General features: G+C 41.6%; 1 protein-coding gene across 1 annotated transcript in view; it reads right to left on the bottom strand.

The window, feature by feature from the left end:
- Positions 1-23350, bottom strand: part of LY75 (lymphocyte antigen 75) — a 3856564-nt gene that overhangs the window by 2653726 nt on the left and 1179488 nt on the right. Inside the window, exon 9 of the mRNA XM_044074746.1 lies at positions 5000-5110. Coding sequence (XP_043930681.1) covers positions 5000-5110 — 111 coding nt within the window. The remainder of the gene's footprint in view (positions 1-4999; positions 5111-23350) is intronic.

The following is a 23350-nucleotide window of genomic DNA, read 5'->3' as shown; positions in this document are numbered from 1 at the left end:
AGGAAATCTATCTATAGATATGTATATATAATAAAGAAGGAAAAAAAGTATAAGGTAAGCAAGTTCCTTAACAACAGAAAAAAGACTGTTTTCATTGTTTAGAATGAAAAAAATAGGAGGAGGAGAACAATAAAGCTATATTTCTAAAAGTACAGTCAAAACTTTTTGAAAAGGTAAATAAAGAATCCTTATCTGCCCCCCCCCCAAAAAAAAAAACACCTCAATTGCCGGAGGTACTTCAGAACCCATCGGAACTTGAAATCAGCTAACGAGATCAAGGGTAGGTTCTTCTGTGCATGAGGATCATGGGTAGGTAGAGAAGTCTGAGCACCACATCCAAAGCTCTAAAATAGTAGAGTATGGATCTGATGTCAGATCCAAAATCCATATATACAGGAATGGACAAAAAAGACAACATCAGATCCCCTGATTTTGCAGTCCGCCTCTACCTGTGGGGCGACAGCTATTAAAACTACCTCCTCCCACCAGGGAGGTTCTTTCTGCAGATCTTGGCTAAATCCCTGGGACTTCCAAAACCACAGCTTTTCCCTTCCATTTTGGTTCTTAGAATAGGTCTGCTGAAGGCTGGAAAACCAGATTCTGACTGCAGACAGGGATTTGATTTCCTGCTCACTCCTGGTAAGTGTTTCTTTCACCTCTGGTCCAAGTCGAACCATCAAAGGGGGCACTGATGAAGGATGTCTTGAAGCCTTCAGTGAAATCGCACAGGTGCATTCAGGCATGTCAGAGGACAGCTATGTAGGTACCTGCCTCTTTGGCCGCACCATTGGCTGCGATGGAAAGCTGATCCACAGATATATTTGACACAGATTGCAGAGCAGACAACTGGGACTCCACTGATTTTTTGATATCCACCGGTAGGTTATCTGAGAGAGATTTGGTCAGCTCCTTCATCAAGTCTCTCTGAAAATGTGTAATGTGGGCAAGGTAATTCAGTGCTCTAACTACAAAAGTTACTGAAGTGTAAGTCCATTTCCTGAATCTGTCCAAAGCCCTAGACTCTCTGTCAGGGGGATGGGCCGATGTGTTCTTCTTGGAGAGCTCCTTTGTGGCTGCCAAGGACCTTACTCCAGTGAGTCCTAAACAAAGGAGATTGGGACAAAGGTAAGCATGGCAGCGACACTTCTTCACTTCTCTTGATCAGGACAGAACCCTTTTAAACATCTCAAAAGCCAAAGTTTCAATTAGAGCCAAAGAAGTGCTCCTCCATTATGAAAAGAGAATAGGAGGGACATTCTTGGCTCCAACCCCATCCTCTTTCTGATGATGAAAATGGCACTGAGCTATCAAGCACCAAGGGGAAACCAAACATCTGAAAACTTCCGAGTCAACCTCATCACTCATGCCTTGGCTTGAGGCAGAGTCAAGAGAGTAAGGGAGACCGTTAGAGTTGAAGATGAAAGGGTTCTCAAGCTCTGAAGTGGGTGTTCTGAGAGGAAGAATCAAATCCCTTGGCTATGAATCTAACGTTCAGAATGGAATAGGAAAAAACAATGGTGTGGCAGGAAAAAACATACCCAGTCATTAATGGGTCAGCACCGGGAGGACCCCCAGCTGAATTTGCATTTGAGGAAGCCTCCACATCATCCTATCAATATCTGCTTGTGTAGGACTCCTCGATGAACAGAAGGACCTTATACCCAAAGCCACCAAGGGTGGTACAGATGAATCCCTCTCTTCCACGAAGGAGGAGTGAAGCCTAGGACTCACTGGTTCCAGTGAGGAAAGTGGAGGAGGTGTCAGACAGTGTATCTGAAAGATTTCTAGACATGAAATCTTAGGAGTTCTGTGTGCCGGACCAAGGCTCTTGGTATGGTTCAGAAACAGCTTCTTGGGTTTTTCTATCTTTTTTTCGGATTCCTTCTCCCACTCTTTTGCTCATTTGTTCCTCTCCTTTTTCTTTTCCCAGGATGACTTGGTTTGATCAGATTTTTTCTGCAGGAGAAGAGACTTCTGAGGAAGATGAAGCCAAAGCTCCTGCATGGTGAGAAGAAGGCCTTTTTTTATTACAAGTTTGCCCCTATGTCCCTGAAGAGCTCTAGGACCAAAAGAGGCACACGTCTCACAATTGGTGTCCAAGTGTGCTACCCCTAGGCAGTACACACACAAAGAATGAGGGTTCTCCAGTGATATTTTGTGGCCACAGGCTGAACACTTTTAAATCCAGCGGCCTTGTCTAACATACTGGAAGCACCTGAATCAGTCAACTCCAAAAAGAACACCAGCACTAACACACTAAAAAGCTCAGTAACTTTGAAAGGGGAACAAACCACAAGAATACTAGGGAAAGGTAGAGATACCTAGAAAAAACATTTACAGAAAATCTAGAAACATTTTGGAAATAGCAAAGTGGATCTTCTTTTTGCGTTGTAAGCCAGAGTCCTTGAAAACCACATCCTTCTGGGTCAAGAGGCAAATGAAATTTAAGGTATGCTGGGGAACATAGGGAGTTATATGTAGGGGAGATGTCAAACCTATGGATGCAAAACTTCTGAAAAGCACTGAGGTTGGATCCATTTGGATAGAATACCCTAAAGGTCAACTCAGATGAAAGCAGACAACATCAGATTCAGTGTTTCTGACTGATCCCTTCCTGTTATCTTTTATTGATTCCCTGTTTAGTTTGAGGACTTAGGGATTACTTAGTCTGTTTTTTAGATGTGAAAAAGGCTGTAGAAGAGTTTAAGGGGGGAGACTGAAATAACTTAGAAATTTCCTGCATTATTTTCCTTCTGTCACTGGAAAGTTACCCTGACAAGTAGACAGTCCTCATAAAACTTCATTCAAAGCTGAATTCCAAATTTCAGATTTTATTTAATCGAAAAAGTTTTGCTTATGTACCCAGCATACTTCCTCAAAACAGCAGAAGCAGCAGAGATGATGGCCATAGTATCTGCATAATCATACATATTACTTAAAGCATGTTTAGAGACTTGTGACATGTTGGAAACAATGAAACTGAGATATGCACTACCTTCAAGGGGAAGAGTGGTAGGTAGAGTTTTCAAACTGTCTATACAAAAAAGAAAAAAAATTATGGGTCAAATAGTTAAGAATTCTATACACTAAAGTAGAAGGAGAAATAAACTGTCCCCCTTTGGGTTGGATGATCCTTTGAGGTTATTTGCAGTACACTTGTCAGAAAACCTGTTAAATTAAAATTAGTCTGACAGAAAATAATGGCAGATAGGTAGTCTCAGTGTGAAGACAAGCACTACTTTATACATAAAGCTTCCTGCCCAAATAAAAACATTTCCCCACAGATTTTTTTTTGGCTTGGGAATCTGTAAGAGACTAAGCCCTGTTGCAGTTTGAATCATCTGACGTCTTCTGCTTGACTCTTTTTGACTGACCTGATGTACAGGTACTGTATTCAGTTTACCAGGACTGAACAAAATTTTGCCTAAGATAAGAAAATCATCTTTTCTCATAGATACAAAGTCTTGTAATGAACACTATTTAATATTTTGATTTTTGTACAGGAATCTGAAATGACTGATTTGGAGAAGAAAAGTCTGCCCCATCAAAAAGTCTCTTCTCCCGAACACATTGCAGCATATTACAGAAAATTTCATTGTCCTTGAGAAAATGGTTTTCCCATGTCCATAATGGACACTGGAAGAGCCAAAGAGGATATGGTTGACCCCCAGTTCATGGTGGCTGAAAGGATTCCACCAGAGGAAACCAACAGGTAAGTCAGTGGTCGGAGGAATTAAAGTTGGCCACTACAAAGTCACCCGCCATTGGCTGAGGTGAAGGCTTAGCCCACGTAGTCAGCAAGGGCACACTTGTAAGCTGTGTTTTTTTCATTCTAGGACCCACAGAAGTTGGACCAGTAGGAGCAGGTAAGTATCCATGCTGTGCCTGAAGAGGATGCTTCTGATGTAGCTAACAGTGCTGGAACAAGTTGGCTAGAAGGTAATTTGTAAGACTGTACAAACAGTACACTTCCATTTTATACACACTCACACACACACACACACACACACACACACACACACACACACACACACACACACACACACACCATTCCCAAAATCACTGTAATGCATAAGAAGTCACAACAGTCCTAGCAGAAAGCCCTTTAAATTAAAACTAATCTGAAAGAACATAATAATGGCAGGTAGGTTGTCACAGTGTGAACAACCACTGCTTTCTCTATAGAGTTCATGCCCGATAAAAAAAACTTCCCCACACAAAACTTTTAATTAAAACATGCAAATTTTACATAAGCAGTAGAGTTTCCCCACAAAATAATCCCCAGAGTAGCCAAAGCTAAAAATATCATTCTTTTATTGGAAACGTCTGCTAAAAATACTTAAAATATACTGGGTTTCTTAAAGGACCAAAACAACTGAAATAAAATAAAGGAAGAAACACTTTTTTTATATATATGAAAAAATATTTAAGTAAGTAATAAAATATTCTGTAGGGAAGGGCTCCCCAAAGGGGACTTAGCCACTAGAAAAAGGATCTGAAGTATTGACAGCTGCTCTTGTGAAGCCTATGAGCTGCTTCTTTACAAGGTGGCAAAAAGTACTGAAAATGTTTCACTCTTACGGCTGAATTTTCCTCCTAAGAGCTGACCAATCAAGAGTCAACATGGAAGTGTGGAAGGGAGCCAGGCCTTTTGGAATCTGGCAGGTTGTCATGTTTTGGGCAAGACACAACCCATCTAGCCTTTTAGGCTAATATTGCAGTGGCAATGATGAACATGTGAGATGGAGAGCAAGTAAAGGCCTTGAGATCATCAGCAGGGTTAGAGTCGAAAAAAAACAATTTGAAGCAATGAGACTAAACAGATACAGTGAACCATATGCTATACAGAGCTGCTGCACTGAAAATATAAATCCAGAGAAACAAAAACAGCTTGCCTTTCAAGGGACAATTTAACTGACAGGAATTTTCAACTACCAACTGATATTTCTAACACAATTATGAAGGTGGCAAAACACCAAAGACAATATTTCAAAATTACCTCTCCTGGAGGACAGCCAGCATCTGAACTGTTTCCTAATTTTGCATCACCTTTTCTTTTACATATAAAACCAAATTTTTCATCACACGGTTTGACATGCCATCGACCAAGCTGTAAAGAAAAAAAAAAAGTGTTTGTTTTTTTTTTCTTTTCATTTCATCCTTATATATCAAAATATAATCCGTGGCAGCAGAAACATTGGCTTGTAGCACACTTTGAGAAATTAAATACCTATGCTGTTCTGCAGCAAAAAAACACATCTAGTTAAGAAAATGTCAGAATTATACACTAAATACTTCTGATGCCTGCTCAATGTTTTACGCTAATACAAAGATGTGAAAACTCACTATATTAGAGGAACTCTGAAAAGGCTGTCTGAAAAAAGGTAATATTTGGAATTGCCTCCTTAAGGGCACTGCACGTTTCTTAAATTCTCTGAGTCCTATACTGAGGAGCATGTACACCTGTTGTGAGCACATGCTGCAGTATGATGCACTGGGTCAAAGATGCTGCACCTTGTTATACCTTCCCAGATTTGATCCTCAACTGAAATGGAGTACACCTGAAAATAAATTGAGCAAGAATAATTTGTTAACCAGGTTAGAGCACTGAAGGTATTGGAGCTATTTCAGTTTCAGCCCAGGGTAAGCACAATAGATTATGTGACAATATATACACAGTGAATGAAAAATGCAATACATACATACATTATATACAAACCGAATATCATAGCTGGCTTGAGGGTATAAAGACAAGAGATGACATTATATACAGAGTGACTGACAAAACACAACATATACATACATTCTATACAGAGTGTAAATCAGAGATGGCCTGCTGAAAGAATTGCAATCAAAAATCGAGTCAGAACAAGGTATGCACAGGGAAGAAGAGTAAGAACAGATTAAGTTTATATATATAAAATATTACCAGATTTATGATGACATACTTCAATGAATGCAGGGAAGGAACAATCACAGTAACAGGGACAAGTACCCATTGCAGAGGGCCATCTCAAATCCTAACAGACTATGTGAAGGACCATCACAGCAGATGGGGATTGTGGGAGAAAAATATGTACCCATTGCAGACAGCCTTCTTAAAATCCAACTAATAAAGCAAATACCACTTTTTGCACAGTCCTCTGTAGTAGATGATGCCTGTGAAAAATCCCAAGCAATATCAAATTGCCACCACCTACCAAGATGGTAATAACCTGAGAAACATAAAAAAGAAGGGCATCAGAAAGCAAAATCCTGAAAAACTGAGGTGCTAAAAAAATCTTCTGGAATCATATTCCAGTCACCTGTGCTCAGTAAAGGCATGAACTGACAACTACTTTTTTAATCTTTTTTGATCTTGTATGACCATCAAACATTCCATCAGCTTGTCCGACTGGCCCATTTTTACTCCAACTGTGGCTAGTCATTCCTCTAAAGTTGAGGAGTAAGCAACAAGAGCACTGCCATCATATGCTGGATGAGGAGTTTTCCTGTCAGCCCTAGCATTTCTCCTATGTGCTTACCTGCTGAGGCACAAGTGAACTATATGCAAAAGGCATCTGTGAGGGAGTGTCTCCCAAATTCTGCAAAATATGTCACCTCAGTGAGCCCTGCTCCCCCTGAAAGTAAGTATCTCCACTGTTTACTGGTCTCCAGCAGAGATTCTAAGCACAGTCTGACACCCCAGAAATCCACCCCAACCTTTCACCAGAGACAGAAGTAAGAAGGTTCTACTTCATCAATCCTCTCTCCCTGCTAACTCCTAAAGTGCCCAATCTATTAAATGAAGTCAGACCATCTGATCTGCAGAAGTGGATTTGTTCTTCTATGCCATACAGCTGGCTATAAACTGACAACTAAGCAGCCATGGTACAAATGTCCATATTCCTGAAAGCAGCTGTGGAAGAAGCCATAGCCCTTAGGGAGAAGCTGTTAACCACCATGACCTGGTTATCTGCCAGATGGCAGAAAATTATGCATTAAGCAATCCTTTGGAAAGAGTCTGTTTAGCTACTGCTAGGACTTCCTTACTTGCAACTAAAGAAACGAAAAGCTGGTCCAGCCGTCTTAAATAATGCATCTTTCTTAAGTAAAGCTTGAGTTGGGAATGCACTGTAAAGAGTATAAAAGCAGCTTGCACTCTTGTATTCTCCCTTGTACAGTAAGCAGGAAGATGAACAGACTCACTCAAAAATACTCCAAAATCACTTTGGGACAAAAATGTGGTTTAGACACAAAAGTTTAAAACCATCAAATTAGCAGTCTCAAATGGATGAAGGTCAAGCCTTTCAGTTAAGGAAGTTGAAGGCTGGTAGATGCGAAGGGATCTTCAAAGTCAGGCACAATGTACTTAACCCACAATGTGTGAAGTGCAGCAGTATAAGGTACTTAACCCACAATGTGTGAAGTGCAGCAGCATAAGGTACTTAACCCACAATGTGTGAAGTGCAGCAGTATAAGGTACTTAACCCACAATGTGTGAAGTGCAGCAGCATAAGGTACTTAAACCTACGATGTGTGAAGTGCAGCAGCATAAGGTACTTAACCCACAATGTGTGAAGTGCAGCAGCATAAGGTACTTAAACCCACAATGTGTGAAGTGCAGCAGCATAAGGTACTTAACCCACAATGTGTGAAGTGCAGCAGCATAAGGTACTTAACCCACAATGTGTGAGGTGCAGCAGTATAAGGTACTTAACCCACAATGTGTGAAGTGCAGCAGTATAAGGTACTTAACCCACAATGTGTGAAGTGCAGCAGCATAAGGTACTTAACCCACAATGTGTGAGGTGCAGCAGTATAAGGTACTTAACCCACAATGTGTGAAGTGCAGCAGTATAAGGTACTTAACCCACAATATGTGAAGTGCAGCAGTATAAAGTACTTAACCCACAATGTGTGAAGTGCAGCAGTATAAGGTACTTAACCCACAATGTGTGAAGTGCAGCAGTATAAGGTACTTAACCCACAATGTGTGAAGTGCAGCAGTATAAGGTACTTAACCCACAATGTGTGAAGTGCAGCAGTATAAGGTACTTAACCCACAATGTATGAAGTGCAGCAGTATAAGATACTTAACCCACAATGTGTGAAGTGCAGCAGTATAAGGTACTTAACCCAAAATGTGTGAAGTGCAACAGTATAAGGTACTTAACCCACAATGTGTGAAGTGCAGCAGCATAAGGTACTTAACCCACAATGTGTGAAGTGCAGCAGTATAAGGTACTTAACCCACAATGTGTAAAGTGCAGCAGTATAAGGTACTTAACCCACAATGTGTGAAGTGCAGAAGCATAAAGTACTTAACTCACAATGTGTGAAGTGCAGCAGTGTAAGGTACTTAACCCACAATGTATGAAGTGCAGCAGTATAAGATACTTAACCCACAATGTGTGAAGTGCAGCAGTATAAGCTACTTAACCGACAATGTGTGAAGTGCAGCAGTATAAGGTACTTAACCCACAATGTGTGAAGTGCAGCAGTATAAGGTACTTAACCCACAATGTGTGAAGTGCAGCAGTATAAGGTACTTAACCCACAATATGTGAAGTGCAGCAGTATAAGGGTCTTAACCCACAATGTGTGAAGTGCAGCAGTATAAGGTACTTAACCCACAATATGTGAAGTGCAGCAGTATAAGGTACTTAACCCACAATGTATGAAGTGCAGCAGCATAAGGTACTTAACCCACAATGTGTGAAGTGCAGCAGTATAAGGTACTTAACCCACAATGTGTGAAGTGCAGCAGTATAAGGTACTTAACCCACAATATGTGAAGTGCAGCAGTATAAGGTTCTTAACCCACAATGTGTGAAGTGCAGCAGTATAAGGTACTTAACCCACAATATGTGAAGTGCAGCAGTATAAGGTACTTAACCCACAATGTATGAAGTGCAGCAGCATAAGGTACTTAACCCACAATGTGTGAAGTGCAGCAGTATAAGGTACTTAACTGACAATATGTGAAGTGCAGCAGTATAAGGTACTTAACCCACAATGTATGAAGTGCAGCAGTATAAGATAATTAACCGACAATGTGTGAAGTGCAGCAGCATAAGGTTCTTAACCCACAATGTGTGAAGTGCAGCAGTATAAAGTACTTAACCGACAATGTGTGAAGTGCAGCAGTATAAGTTACTTGACCTTGACACAAGATCTTTGATGAGAGGTCAAACACTACTTTGACACAAGATCTTTAATGAGAGGTCAGACACAATGTCACAGCATTTTGATTTTAACTACCTTCTGTTTTCCCATGGCTATGGCCAGACTGCACCAGTACAGTCTCCTTTTCTGTAAGTGCCAATACAGGCACATTTTTTGCTTTCAAAGGTGGTGATGCAGGTAGCAAAAGACTCCACATAAGTACATTTTCATTATCTTATTTCTTCGAGAGAATGCAGTTGTAGCAAACAAAAATGGTATGTGTACACACATTAGAGTTGTAAAAAAATAAATGCATTCAAAATAGGAAAATTGAAAAAGGAAGCATTCCTGTTACATATCTACCCTATCTTCACTGGAGAGGTTTATTGCAACATACAATTATAAAACTATAGTAGAATTTAATCAGCAGTTCAGGACAACTACATGATTCCTTATGTCATTGTAAGGGTGCTTAATAAGTAATACAGGCACAAGAATATGTGGTCTAAACTCTATGAGATCCAATTTCCAGTTAGACACTAACGAAAAAGTTCTCACTCCATAGCATACAAATCACTCTAAATAGCTCATTAACCTTAAAGCTGTACACCCATGTATAACACTCATCTTATTACAAACATAAACATCTCTCTTTTAAAAACTATATCTGTACATACATATATATTTGTGTATATATATATATATATATATATATACATATATACATATATATATATATATATATATATATATATATACCAATACATATGTATATATCTCTACGTAATATACATTTGTATATATCTTTATGCACGTTAATATTTCTATACATATATATATATATACACACACACACACACACACACACACACACACACACACACACACACACACACACACATATATATATATGTAAAGAAGTTATTTACTCATAATAACGTTCCATCTGAGTAGTTACACTTCATTTTTCTGCTGCCTGTGGGTATTCAGATCCATATAGGATCCAAGCCGACAATTTTACAAGCATCTGCTTCGAGCTCCAAGCCCCTCCCCCTTACCTGTAACCCATCACCATCTCCTACCTTACCTCAGATCGAATTTGCCGCAACTCAAACCAATCAGCAACTCAACTTGGCATAAACCATACATGAAAAAACTCATGAGAAAGTTTGGGGGAAGGAGGGTGGGAAGGTTGCAGAAAAATGAAGTGTAACTACTCAGATGGAACGTTATGGTTAGTACATAATTTCTTTATCTGAAGTAGTTAATTTCATTTTATCTGCAACCTGTGGGACAGAGTCCCCAGCTACTCAAACCCCTGGGAGGCCCTCATGGAAGAATATTCCTGAGCACCGCAGAGCCAAAGGATGCTCTCCCTCTAGAGATCAAATCCAACTTATAATGAGAAATGAAGGTATGTGACTTTGCCCAAGTTGCTGCCGCACAAATATCGTCCAGTGAAACCCTAGAACAAAAGGCAGCTGAAGTCGCCACAGATCTGATAGAATGAGCTTTAACAGGACCAGGCAGGGACAAACCTTTATCTTTGTAAATTTGCAAAATACATAGTGTAATCCATTTAGCTAAGGAAACCTTGGAGATGGCTTTCCCTAAAAAGGACTTAGAAAAAGACAAATAACTGGTCAGACTTACAGAAGGGCTTCGTTCTGTGTAAATAAAAACGGAGTTGTCTATGAACATCTAGCAAATGCAGTTTATATTCACCCTTGTTCTGAAAATTTGGAAAGAAAACAGGCAGGTTAATTGTTTGATTAATGTTTGATTCAGAAGCCACTTTTGGTAAGAAAGAAGGGTTTGTACGAACAGAAACCCTGTCCTTATGGAAGATCAAATAAGGGGGCACGTCCGACAAAGCCTGAAGCTCAGAAACCCTTCTAGCCGACGTGATGGCCACTAGGAAGGCTGTCTTCCATGATAAGAACTTCAAATCCACTGATGCTGCAGGTTCAAAGGGGGAGCAACTAAAGCCTGTAGAACAAAAGTAAGGTCCCAAGGAGGGACAGAGCCCTTAATTGGAGGACGCAAAAGAAAGGTGCCTTTAAGAAAAGCCTTACACAGTCTAGAAGAGGCTAGGGCATTCATATTTTCGCCAACATGGAAATTTGAAATAGCTGCCAGTTGTACTTTCACCATGGAGGAGCTAGCCCTTTGCTGAAAAATGTTGGTTAAGAAATCCAACACTGCAGAGACAGGGGCTGTAAAATGATGCAGGTTTCTCTGAGAAGCCCATAAAGAGAATAGTTTCCATTTACTGCGGTAAATCTTCCTAGTGGAAGCCTTATGAGACACCACCAGAATAGTTTTCACTGCATACGAAAGACCGGGAGTCCTGGCAATCAAGGAAACTGGAGCAACCAAGCTGTCAGCTTGAGGCTCTCCAGGTTGGGCGGACAAGGTGCCCGAGGGATGAGAAATGAGATCCGGGTAGGGATCCAGAATCCAAGGAGGAGCTAGAACATGAGACCAGAGGAAGAGGAACCACACCTGATGAGGCCAAAACGGGGCGATAAGGATCACTTTGCACCCCAGTCTTCAATCTTGCTGAAGAAACTTTGGAATGAGTGGTAACGGGGGATAAGCGTACAGTGACCCGGGGGGAAGCACGGACTAGAGCATCTCTGGGGGGGGATCCCCTGGTGAGGGAATCAGAGAGAAGAAATCGTTGCACTTCGCGTTGGAAGGAAATGCGAAGTGATCGCAGCAAGGCTGTCCCCATGCAAGGAATATCTCCTCCGCTATCGACTGTTTCAGAGACCACTCATATGGCATTAGAATAGCCCGACTCAATCTGTCCGCTAAAATGTTGGAGCGTCCAAGGATGTGCTTTACAATCAGAAACCGACTGGTGGAGATCTCCCACTCCCACACTCTCATGGCCTCGCGACACAAAGGGTAAGATCTGGTTCCTCCCTGCTTGTTAATGTACCAGACAACCGACATGTTGTCTGACTGAATTGCAACAGTCCCCGGAGGAAGAACAGTGTGGAAGGCTTTCAACGCTAAATGCACTGCCCTCATCTCCAAAACACTGATGTGCAATCTGGTCTTGATCTGGGACCAAGTGCCTTGGACCGTCCTCCCCAGATAATGCCCCCCCACCCCCCACCCGAGATGGGAGCCATTCATGGTCACTGTGACTTGAGCTGTGGATGAAATGAATGGGCATCCTGCTGCAATCTCCAGGGATTGGTGCCACCAGAGGATTGACGCCCTGCAGGCTTTGCTGATTTGAATAGGATATTCTATGGGGAGATCTATCCAAGACCACTGTATGGATAACATCCACTGAAGAACCTGCATGTGAAGATGTGCACAGGGGAGGATAGAGATTGCTGCAGCCATACAGCCCATGGCGCTGAGAACATCACCCGCCTTTGGTGAGTTGGGCTAAGAATTACTGACACATGAGCCCGTAGACTCTGGACCCTGTCTGAAGTTAGAAAGACTTTCATTCAAAGGGTGTCCAGCCATGCCTGATAAAGTCCAAGGTCTGTACTGGGTCCAATAGGGACTTGGAAACATTGATAATGATCCCTAGTAGGTCTGCAAGATGAAGGAAGGAGTCTCTAGCTTGGCAAAGAAGACACTTGGTGGAAGCAGCAAGGAGTCAATCGTCTACGTAAGGGAACACCTGAATCCCCTGAAGCCTCAGGTGAGCCGCTACGACTGCCATTACCTTGGTAAACACCCTTGGGGCTGTGGTGAGACCGAAGGGTAGGGTTCTGAACAGGAAATTACTGGCTCCCAGCCAGACACGAAGGAATCTCCTGGAGCTTCTGTGGATCTTGATATGGTAGTAAGCGTCCTGGAGATCTATCGAGCACATCCAGTAGCATTCTAGAAGATAAGGTAGAATGGACTGCAGGGTGACTATCCGAAATGTCTGTTTGGCGACAGACAGGTTTAAGGTTGACAGGTCCAAAATGGGTCTGAGGTCCCCCGTCTTTTTTGGCATTAAAAAGAACCAGGAGTAAGCACCTGACCCGGACTGATCGGGGAGACTGGCTCGATGGCTCACTTGTGAAGCAGACTGGAAATCTCTAGCACTGCTGTCTCACTTTGAGTGGGTGGGACATCTGGGTGGTGCTTTGGTTGGATCGAAGGGGTAACAAACAGGATGGTGTAGCCTCTGGATATTATCTGAAGCACCCAACGATCTGCAGTTATGGAATCCCACACCACTGAGTGCAATGCTAATCCTCCCCCGACTGCCTCCAGAGTAGGACAGTCAGGCAACCCCTCATGGCTGCTGTGCAGGCCTGTTAGAGAAGTGCTCCCTAGACCCAAAGTTCCTCGGACCCCCTCTGCCTCTGGGACGGCATCTGTCATGTCCCCCTCTGCCTCTAGGGGATGAGTTGTCCTGAGAGTCCTGGGAAAATTGTGATTTCTGGAACCACATCTTCTTTTGCCCTCTCTGATTCCTGGAAAAAGATCTTTGAGGACTAGAGAAACAGATTCCGATCACAGACAAAGTCTTCCCATCTTTTTCACTCTGGAAAAGGGTGTCATGTACAGTCTTCCCAAAAAGAGAAGAACCATCAAAGGGAGCATTTGTGAAAGACGCCTTGAAGGGGTTCGCAAATTGACACAGTCTGAACCAAGCGTGCCACCTCAAAGCTACACCGGTCCCAGCCATCCTAGCTGCTCCTTGCATTGCATGGGAAAGGAGGCGTATGGACGTGTTAGATACTGACTTCAGAGTAGACATTTTTGCAGAGAACAGATGCTTGTCCTCCTGCGACAAAGACTCTGGGGGTGACTCAGCTAACTCTGTGACTAGGTCTCGCTGCAGTCATATAACGTGTGCCAAATAGTTCAGCGCCAGGATGGAAAATGTCACTGCAGAATATACTCTCTTCCCAAATCGATCCATCGTCCTGGATTCCTTGTCCAAAGGGTGGACTGAGGAACTTTCCTGAGCCAGTTCCCTCTTGGTGGCTGCTGCAACCACCACAGCATCCAAGGGAGTACCCTTCTATCATGCCTGTCTGTCCAAGGGTGGAGAAAGGATCTTGTCCGGGCATTTAGGTATTGGCTCTATGGTGTCAGGCTCCTTCCATGCCCGCGTGGTGATAAGATCCACCAAGGGATCTGCCGGCGGGGACACCCAGAACGTAGATGGGCCAGTGCTAAAAGCCTCCAGGAACACTGATTCATCAGTAAAAGGTTTTGGGGCTAACTAACCTCCCCTCTGGTGGAGGATCTCCATGATGTCTCCAAAGGAGACATCCTTGGGAGGTGACCTCGGGGAACCTTCTCCTTCATCTAAATCAGTGTCTTCTGTCAAGGACTCAGGGGAATCCAGGTGTCTCCTTTTGCACGTGTGCTTACGAGGACACTCTTCAGTGGGACTCTCTAAAGAGGGCTTGTGAGCCACAGGGGGTTCCTCCAGGGGAACTGCCTGGGGCTCCTCTAGCACGGGCTGTCCCGGAGACAATCTGAAGGGAATCGTAACCGAATCCGAGGGATTCTGGGCGGAACCAAGGAAATAGGTTGGGGTCTCGATCCTTGGGAGAGAACCCTCTCCACCACGTCGAACGCTGATGGAGAGTGCACCTCCTTAGCACCTAACTAGGAGGAAGCTCTCCCCGGGTCTGCAGTGAGGACTGGAGCCGAGGTTAGGGTAGCTGGAGCTCCAAAGGAATGACTCGGATCCGACAAAGTCGGAGCCCAATACACCTCCATCCCCTCGGGTCCGACTCCCCGTCCTCGGATCTGAGAGCTGCTCAGATCCGAACTGGTCAGATCCGAGGAACTCAAGGTAATCACCGGAGTCAAGGTTGGAGGAACCATTGGCACCGAATCCCCACCTCCGAAGATCCTCAGATCCATAAACCCCGAAACCGCAGGCTGGATCGGGGAAGGAGAAATCGGATGAAAGAAGGGCATGGAGGTCCCCCCTCCAGAGGGAGAGGGGCCTGGCAAGACTCCCATCTGGATTTGGGTCCAAATAAATCACCTCATCATCCTGTCCATAACCATTTCAGAGAGACTCCGAGTCGAGCGCAAGGAAGCGACCGACTCGGATCTGGCTGGTAGCAGAGAAGCTCTGGAGGAAGGCCTTGGCTCCGTTAGCTCCAGGGGGGAATCTGGGGGAGTGGAGCCAAGGAGACACAGGTCTCGATACCTTGGAAGGCGGGCTAGGGAAGGACTCCCGATCTGGAGACCGTTTCTGGGGCCTATCCCCTTTCTTTTCTCTGTCTCTCCTGTCTGTATCTTTCCTCTTGTCTCTCCCTTTGGCATCCCCTTCAGCAGGTCTAGTGGGAGGGTAAGTCCCAGCCTGGGAGGGGGGGGGGTTGGGCGGGAGTTGCAGAATTCGAGGCTGAAGAGTCTAAAGTGGAAGCAGGGAGCAGGCCTTTATCCACCAGTTTGGCCTTCCTATCTTTCAGGGCCCTCGGATTAAATCCAGCACACACACTGCACTGGACGGATAAATGGGGTATGCCCAGGCAAACAACACACAGAGTGTGACCATCCACTGGTGAAAGCTTATGGCCACACTCTGTGCATTTTTTGAACGTAGGTTTAGGCTGATCAGACATATTACACATACACAGCCACACCTACAAATCTCCAACATACTAAGACCACGCACACCTATAGGGAAGGGAAGGGCCTACACTATAAATACCTCATAAAACTAAAAACCTTTTTTTTTTTTTAACTGACGGACAAGCGTTTAGGGGGAGGAAAGGGAACTAACTGAGAAAACTCTTTCTACACACAAAAATATACCAAGAGGCACTTACAGCAACCCTAAGGCTCAGAGCTACGGAGACCATGATGCTGATGCACGAAGTGGTAAACGAGATCGGGGAGGTAGGAGATGGTGATGGGTTATGGGTAAGGGGGAGGAGCTTGGCACTCAGAGCAGATGTTTGTAAAGTTGCCGGCTCAGATCCGATATGGATCCTAATGCCTACAGGTTGCAGATAAAATTAAGTTAACTACTTCAGATATATATATATATATATATATATATATATATATATATATATATATATATATATATATGGGTCTACTTCAAACATCAAAAGTCCACAATATTGAAACAATCATTGAGACGAAAGCATTGAAACCAAACTTCAGAAAATGACCAGATTGGTGAATCCATTCTTAGGGTAAGTAACCACTCATACAACAACTAATGAAAACAAAAACTGCACCATCCCCAGCCCACCCAGGTGGGAGGTTATGTCCCCCCACACCCTAACTAAATAGACCAACTTTGAGATTGCAATACAGTTGGGAAAAGGGCAAAGTCAATCTTGATGGCCCACAGGTTACTTACAGTGGGAATGGATTTGCTTATCCGATCGCTCACTTAGGTGAGGCTTCAATGCTTTCATCTCGAAGATTTGGTCTTTGATATTGTGGGCTTTTGATGTTTTCAGGTAGATATATATACATATATACATGGAAATGCATTAAGTGAAACTCCAGAAAGTTGACATCTATAATATCGGCAGGAAATGGATAACAAATATGAATATGTGAGGAATACAATTACTGCATGCAAAAACAACAACAAAAATAAAATAGTAAAATGTGTTTTTCAGGGGGAAAGCCCCCTTTCATCACCCCATGTTAGGACTACACCCCCACAAACCCATTGTTAACTATACACTAACTCTGAGACTGCACAATCCTAAAGGAGGAAAGGGCATATTGGCATATTCCCCAACCCCAGAGACTGTTGATCTCACACACCTGTCAATCTGTTTTGTCATGATCACTGTAAATTACCTATAGCACTCTACTAAGCATGGCATGGTGTTATTACACCAATTTTTTATATTTTCTAGAACATGTTTATTTTACATTTTACATTTCAATAACGGAAACTTTTCAGTGTCTAGAATTATTCTCCACTTTGGGACAGTCCATACATCTGTCTGGTTTCTTCACTAGACCTTCATGCCCTAAGAATTAACAGGGCTACTTACTCCATGCATTTAGTCTTGCATTTGAGACCGTTCTTGCTGCAACTATAGTTTCCTTTGAGACACACCTGCAGCAGCAACTTTTGACAGCTACAGGTCTCATATTCTGTTTTCTTGCTAAAAAGATTGGTTATGGCACTTCTCGTTACTCATCTACCTGCAACTTAGATTTTGATAAATGTTCCAGCACAAATGCTTGTGATTCTCCTTCTCAACCTCTTAGTGCAAGAAACTGAGATAATGCCTAAAATAATGGGGGGGGGGGCAGATTTTAAATATTGCTCTTATAAAATTGAAAAGTTGCTAGAATAACAGCATTTGTTTAGGAGTGGATTTTTCTGAAGGATATGAGGTCTGAAACTCACATATATGTCATTATTTAGTGAATTCAATCCTCAGTGATTTGACAGAAAACCACAGATGAGACAAAACTCTGGACATTCTGTGAAAATCTGGACAGTTGAGAGGTATGACTTTTACAGCTTTTTATTTTCCCAACACATTATACAGGATCTTGATTCATCTGTTTCTCAAACATCTTTAACTTCAAGCTGCAGACTTTCCCATGGCTTTTATATTCTTGCTTTTCCTTTAGATTTTAATTTGGGTAGTTTTCTACAGTTTCTATCATGGTAAAATTTTTTATCTCTGCTCATTTCCTTCTAGAATTCCATTACATTATGGTGATTTTTCTGGCATTAGTAATGCACTTGATAGAGATGAGCTGATTTGAATCTTGTCTCTATTAACGTGCAAGCTGTGGAGAGACTGAGACCGTGTATGGAAAAGTGCTATTATTAAATAAATTTCAAGATGATAAGACAGTCCAATGGCCCACAGGAAGGGAGTCCATCTGGGCTGCTGGATGCTTGAGGTCAGGAACGGATCCATGTTCAGCAATCAAAAAGATCCACGAACAGCTAAATATCTTATGTAAAACATTTAAACAGAAAATTTCCGAATGGGCATCACTTCGCAAAATCATTCACTGAATGGCCATAGTTGGCCAACAACCAGGAAGTAATGTGATGCATATGATAAGTGAAAGAAACCTTTTAAATTTGCCCTTTTCCCCACTGTAGTGTGATCTTGGAGTTGGTGTATATAGTTGAGGGGTGTGGGCACGGCTCCCCACATTGGGGGGTATGGGGACAAACCCCTCCACCTTGGCTGGTTGTGTTTGCAGTGTTGGCCAACTATGGCCATTTTTCAAAGTTATACACATTCAGTAGTTTTACATTTAGATGTTTTACATTCAATATTTAGCCGTTCGCAGATCTGTCTTTTCGACAACTGAACATAGACCCATCTGGAACAGACTGCAGCCACCAACAAGGCTAGTCAGTATGTGTGTGTGGGGAGGGGGGATAGTTAGAAGCTGCTGACAACCAGCTCTCTTATCGTGAGGGATGGGCTTATGGAAACTGAATGCCTTTGTGACCTTTGGTGGAGACAAGAAGCTTTGTGGGTCATCTCAGGAAGTACAAAGGCGGAACAGGAAGCGATTGGTCAGGGGCCATATCAAGATATTTTGGTGCCTTCCACAGGAAACCAGTATAAACATTCACTTGAAGCTAGACAGCAAGGAAAGGAACAGCTAACTGTGGAAACTCTGATGCAGTCATTGTTGAAGAGTGATAGGCCAGTGAATTCCCATATGACAGCAACAGATGACAGGATGAAATTGAAGAGAATGTGCCACAGGAAGATGCTATAGAACTTTCTATAGAATGCCAGCAGGAAATGGAAAACAAGGGATGTGCCCTCAGTTAGGAAACAAAAATGAGCAAGAGAAGAGCTGCTTGATTTAATGGACATGGATAGATATATTAAGATCAATGAGAGAAATAGATTGCAGAGGGTCAATAAAACCCAAAATGTAAGAAGTTTGATAAAACAAATGAATGCAGTAATAAAGAGTGCCCATAGAGATCCATGTGATATAACAGAAGTAAACAGGATATACTACTGTGCTGCTAAATTAATAACTGATAAAGTTCTACCACAAGAACACAGGGCAGTAAGGGAAAGGAAGGGAGAAATCAAATGCCATCATGGAAGTATCAAATAGAGAAAACTGTAAAGCGATTAAGACAAGAAGTGTCACTGTTAGAAGATTATAGAAGAGGGAATAGATCAACAAAAATAATAAGAAAGATAGATGTGATTAAAGCATTGCACAGTATTAGAACAGACCAGGATCTATCATGTACTATACCAAATAAACTAAAAATTTCAGCACAGGCGGAAACATTTGGAAGATACACAGATAAATATAAAGGAAAAGTACAAAATAAGCAATTTATTGACAATCCAAAAAACTTTTACAGAGAATTGGGAAATAAGGTAAAAGGAATTGAAAGACCGCCAAAAAAGTGGAAGTAAATACATTTTGAAGAAGTATTTATGAAGATCCTGTGGAACATAAAAAAAGATGCTAAATGGATCGAAGAAGTAAAAGAAAGCATAAGAAGTTTAAAGGTACAGGATATGAAATGGGATGAAGTAACAGCCAGAGAGATTGAAATAAAGCCTCTAACTAGAAAACCCCAGGCTCAGATGCAGTACCTAACTTTTGGTTAAAAGAATTAACATCTTTGCACAAGGATTTAGCCATGAGTAAGAACTATTTATATATGCACCCCGAACAGACACCACACACTCTAACAGGCAAAACAACGCTCTTAGTTAAGAGTGAACCTGCAAGCTACCCTAAAAAGTATAGACCAATAACTTGCCTTCCGACGACATATATACTATACATGGGAATTGACGCCGACAGAGTTTATAGTCATTTAGAAGAAAACTCAATTATGGCAGTAGAACAAAAGGGCAATAAAAGAAAGTCATATGGAACAAAGGATCATTTGTTGTTAAAGTTATAGTGGAGAACTGTAAAAAGGGGAATAATCTAAATATGGCATGGACTGACTACAAAAAAAGCATCTGATAGTATCTCACATTCATGGATAAAAGAGTGCTTAAAATGTATAAGATACAACCTACACCGATCGACTACATTACAGTGACCATGAAACAGTGGCAGACCACTTTGCAATTAAGCCATGATAAAGGAGAGATTAATATCCCAGGGATAACAATTCAAAGGAGGATATTCCAGGGTGACTCTCTGTCACCATTGCTATTTTGCGTTGCCATTAACCCATTAAGCTGTTTACTTAACAGCTTAAGCCATGGCTATAATTTGGCTCCTAGAAAACAACAAATTCTAATGACTTCTCATCTTCTCTTTGTCAATGATTTAAAACTGTATAGCTCATTAGATAAGCAACTGAAAGCACAGCTGCAGGCTGTCAAAACTTTTTCAGATGATATTATCATGTCACTTGGTCTTGATAAATGTGCAAAAGCAACCTTTAAAGCAGGAAACTGCAGCACCAGGAAAACATCAGTTTGGGACAAGAATGTGATATAAAAGAACTTGAGCAAGAGGGAGTGTATAAATACTTGGGAATTGATGAAGCTATGTCATCCTGTCCTAACATACAGTTCTGGAGTGATTGACTGGCCCCAAAAAGTGTTTGACAAATTAGATACTAAAACAAGAAGAATGCTTCATTTTCACCAAATGATTTATAAAAATCTGTGTATACCAAGATTATATATTCCCCGTTCCAAAGGAGGGATGGGCCTCCTTGAAATTGATTACATGTATAGACCTGCAATCGTGGGACTCCACACATCTCTACTGACCTCACAAGATCCAAATGTAGTGAAAGTTTTGAAACATGAGGAGAATAAATCTAAAATGACTTCTCTGCTTAATTTAGCAGAAGCATATCGACGCCAAGCAGGAATGGAAATCAAACCAGAAGTAGATAAAAATCAGGCAGCAACTGAATGTGCCAAAAAACAAAAGAAAGAATATAAAGTGAAAGACCAGATGAGAAGGCAAGAAATGTGGAAAAACATAAATATAATTGCAAGTATAGAAAACTTCTGGAAGAGCCTCATGTTGATCAAGAACAAATGCAGGAATGGTTAAGGAAAGGTGAATTCAAACCAAGAAATGAAAGGTTAATACTGGCAGCCCAATATAGTGGGCTACATACATGGTGGTTTACAAAGTCCACTGAACATGTGGGAGAAACAGACAAATGTAGGTTCTGTAAAACCGAATTGGAAAAAGTCACACACCTTGTTGCTTGTTGTGACATACTAATGACAGAAGGACTGTATACTGAAAGGCATAATTATGTGGCGAGACTGTTGCACTGGGGGTTGTGCAAACATTATGGTACTGAAGTGGCTGATAAACACTGGAAACATGAGCCACAAAGTATCATAGAAAATGATGAAGTTTATATAACATGGGATTACCCATTACCAACAGTCCAAAAGACAGATGCTAGAAAACCAAATATAGTGGTCCAAGAAAAGAAGACAAAAGTAGCATTGATAATTGAAATCGCCACACCCAGTGACTACAGTGTCTTGCGTACAGAGAGACACAAAGTCATAAAATATAAGGATCTGTAGGCAGAAACGAGAGCAATGTGGAAAAAAGATACCCAGAGAGTTCCAATAGTAGTAGGAGCAATGGGTCTTATAAAAAAGAATTTACAATCATATTTAGATATGTTACCAATACATGTAACTCCATACGAACTGCAGAAGGAGTCATTACTGGGCACATTGCGGGTGGTGCGAAGAGCACTTTTGGCTGACATCAAAGATTGAAACACTAATTTCATGAACTTTAATCATACTTCAACTTAGGAATGGGGTCTATTCCCGTCATGGTATTAGAAACCCAAAAGACTTGGAGAAATTAAAAAAGTGTACATAAAATAAAACAAAGAGGGAAATAAAAAAAAGGATTAGTAAACAAATATAAAACTAAGTTATGGACTATTTGCCAAGTGAAGGATTTAATGTGGAGAATCCAACATGGGCAATGAGACCCCAGAATAAGGAGCAATAAGGCATCTGAGGAAGATCTGCCACATGGTGATGCCCTTCTGTACATTAAGAAACCTCATATGCAATCTGAAAGGAACTTTGCATAAAGACATTCTAAACATGCTTTGCAAGGACTTGTGGTCTGGTTTCACCTGAATGTCTCAGTCATACATACTCAAAGAATTTCCCATATTTTCTGTCTGAGCTTCTTCTTCTGCATCTGTAAATGTTCTTTATGATCACAAATTCTTCAGTATTCTGGCTGACATCTACTTAAAAGCAAGTGCTCTATTTCCACCATTTTTCCTTAATATTGAAACATTTTACCTAGTTTTCAAAGCATTTCAAAACGTTTACCTGTGCATAGCTTGATGCCCATGACAAATATTGCTCTAACAGCTCTGTTAAGAGGCACAGCTACTTCATCATATCAGGTGCAAAGTTTCTAAGACACAGCATCATTCCTAGAAATATCAGTAATTACCATTTGTGTCCTAGTTTCAGCATTTGTACAACTGCTTGGATTTAGTTCTGGATCAAGTTTCAGACTCTCTAACCCGTGTATTTCATATATATCACTCCGATTTTACATTTGCTTTTATTTGACTTGAAATTATACTGTCTTCATCTATTCAACAGCAATGCCAATCTCTTGTCATGCTCTTTTCATGAATGAACCCGCACTAACAAATCAATAATGATGTTTAAAATCCATCTGACTGTTCATTTATCTGGGCAATAGTTTCTTTTAATACTCAAGTCACTGATAACTTAAAAAGAAACTTAAATTAAATGCACCTTCTTAATGACATATTTATTAAATATATACTGTTTGGAGTTCTGTTCAACTAGCCTTTTACAGCCCAAAACCTTTTTTCTTCTACAGAAAGAAATAGCACCTGGCACTCTTCATATCACTTCCTTAACTGTAAGCAATTTGAAATGTTTTATTTCAATTACTCTATTCAAATTTTGCATATTTTAAGCTAAACAGCTTAAAAGTAAACCCCTATGTCACTAGATGGGTTGCAAACTGGCTAAATGACAGAACCCATAAAGTTAAAATCGCTGGAGCAATGTCAGACTCAAAGCCAGTCACAAGTGGTGTCCCACAGGGATCTGTCCTGGGACCCCTCTTGTTCGGCATTTATTTCTCAGATGTTAAAGCAAACATGGGAGGGCTGTGGCTGACAAAGTTCGCAGGTGACTGCAAACTAGGCGCCATAGTCGGTAAACCAGCTGACACACACATCCTACAAAAAGGCCTCACTGAAACGGACAACTGGTGCCGTAGTCACGGCCTTAAACTAAATGCC

This window comes from Protopterus annectens, chromosome 6.part0, assembly GCF_019279795.1.
Source record: "Protopterus annectens isolate FY-2018-M chromosome 6.part0, PAN1.0, whole genome shotgun sequence".
Taxonomy (NCBI): Eukaryota; Metazoa; Chordata; order Ceratodontiformes; family Protopteridae; genus Protopterus; species Protopterus annectens.
The sequence above is the reverse complement of the archived record's forward strand: the minus strand, read 5'-3'. Positions and strand labels throughout refer to the sequence as shown.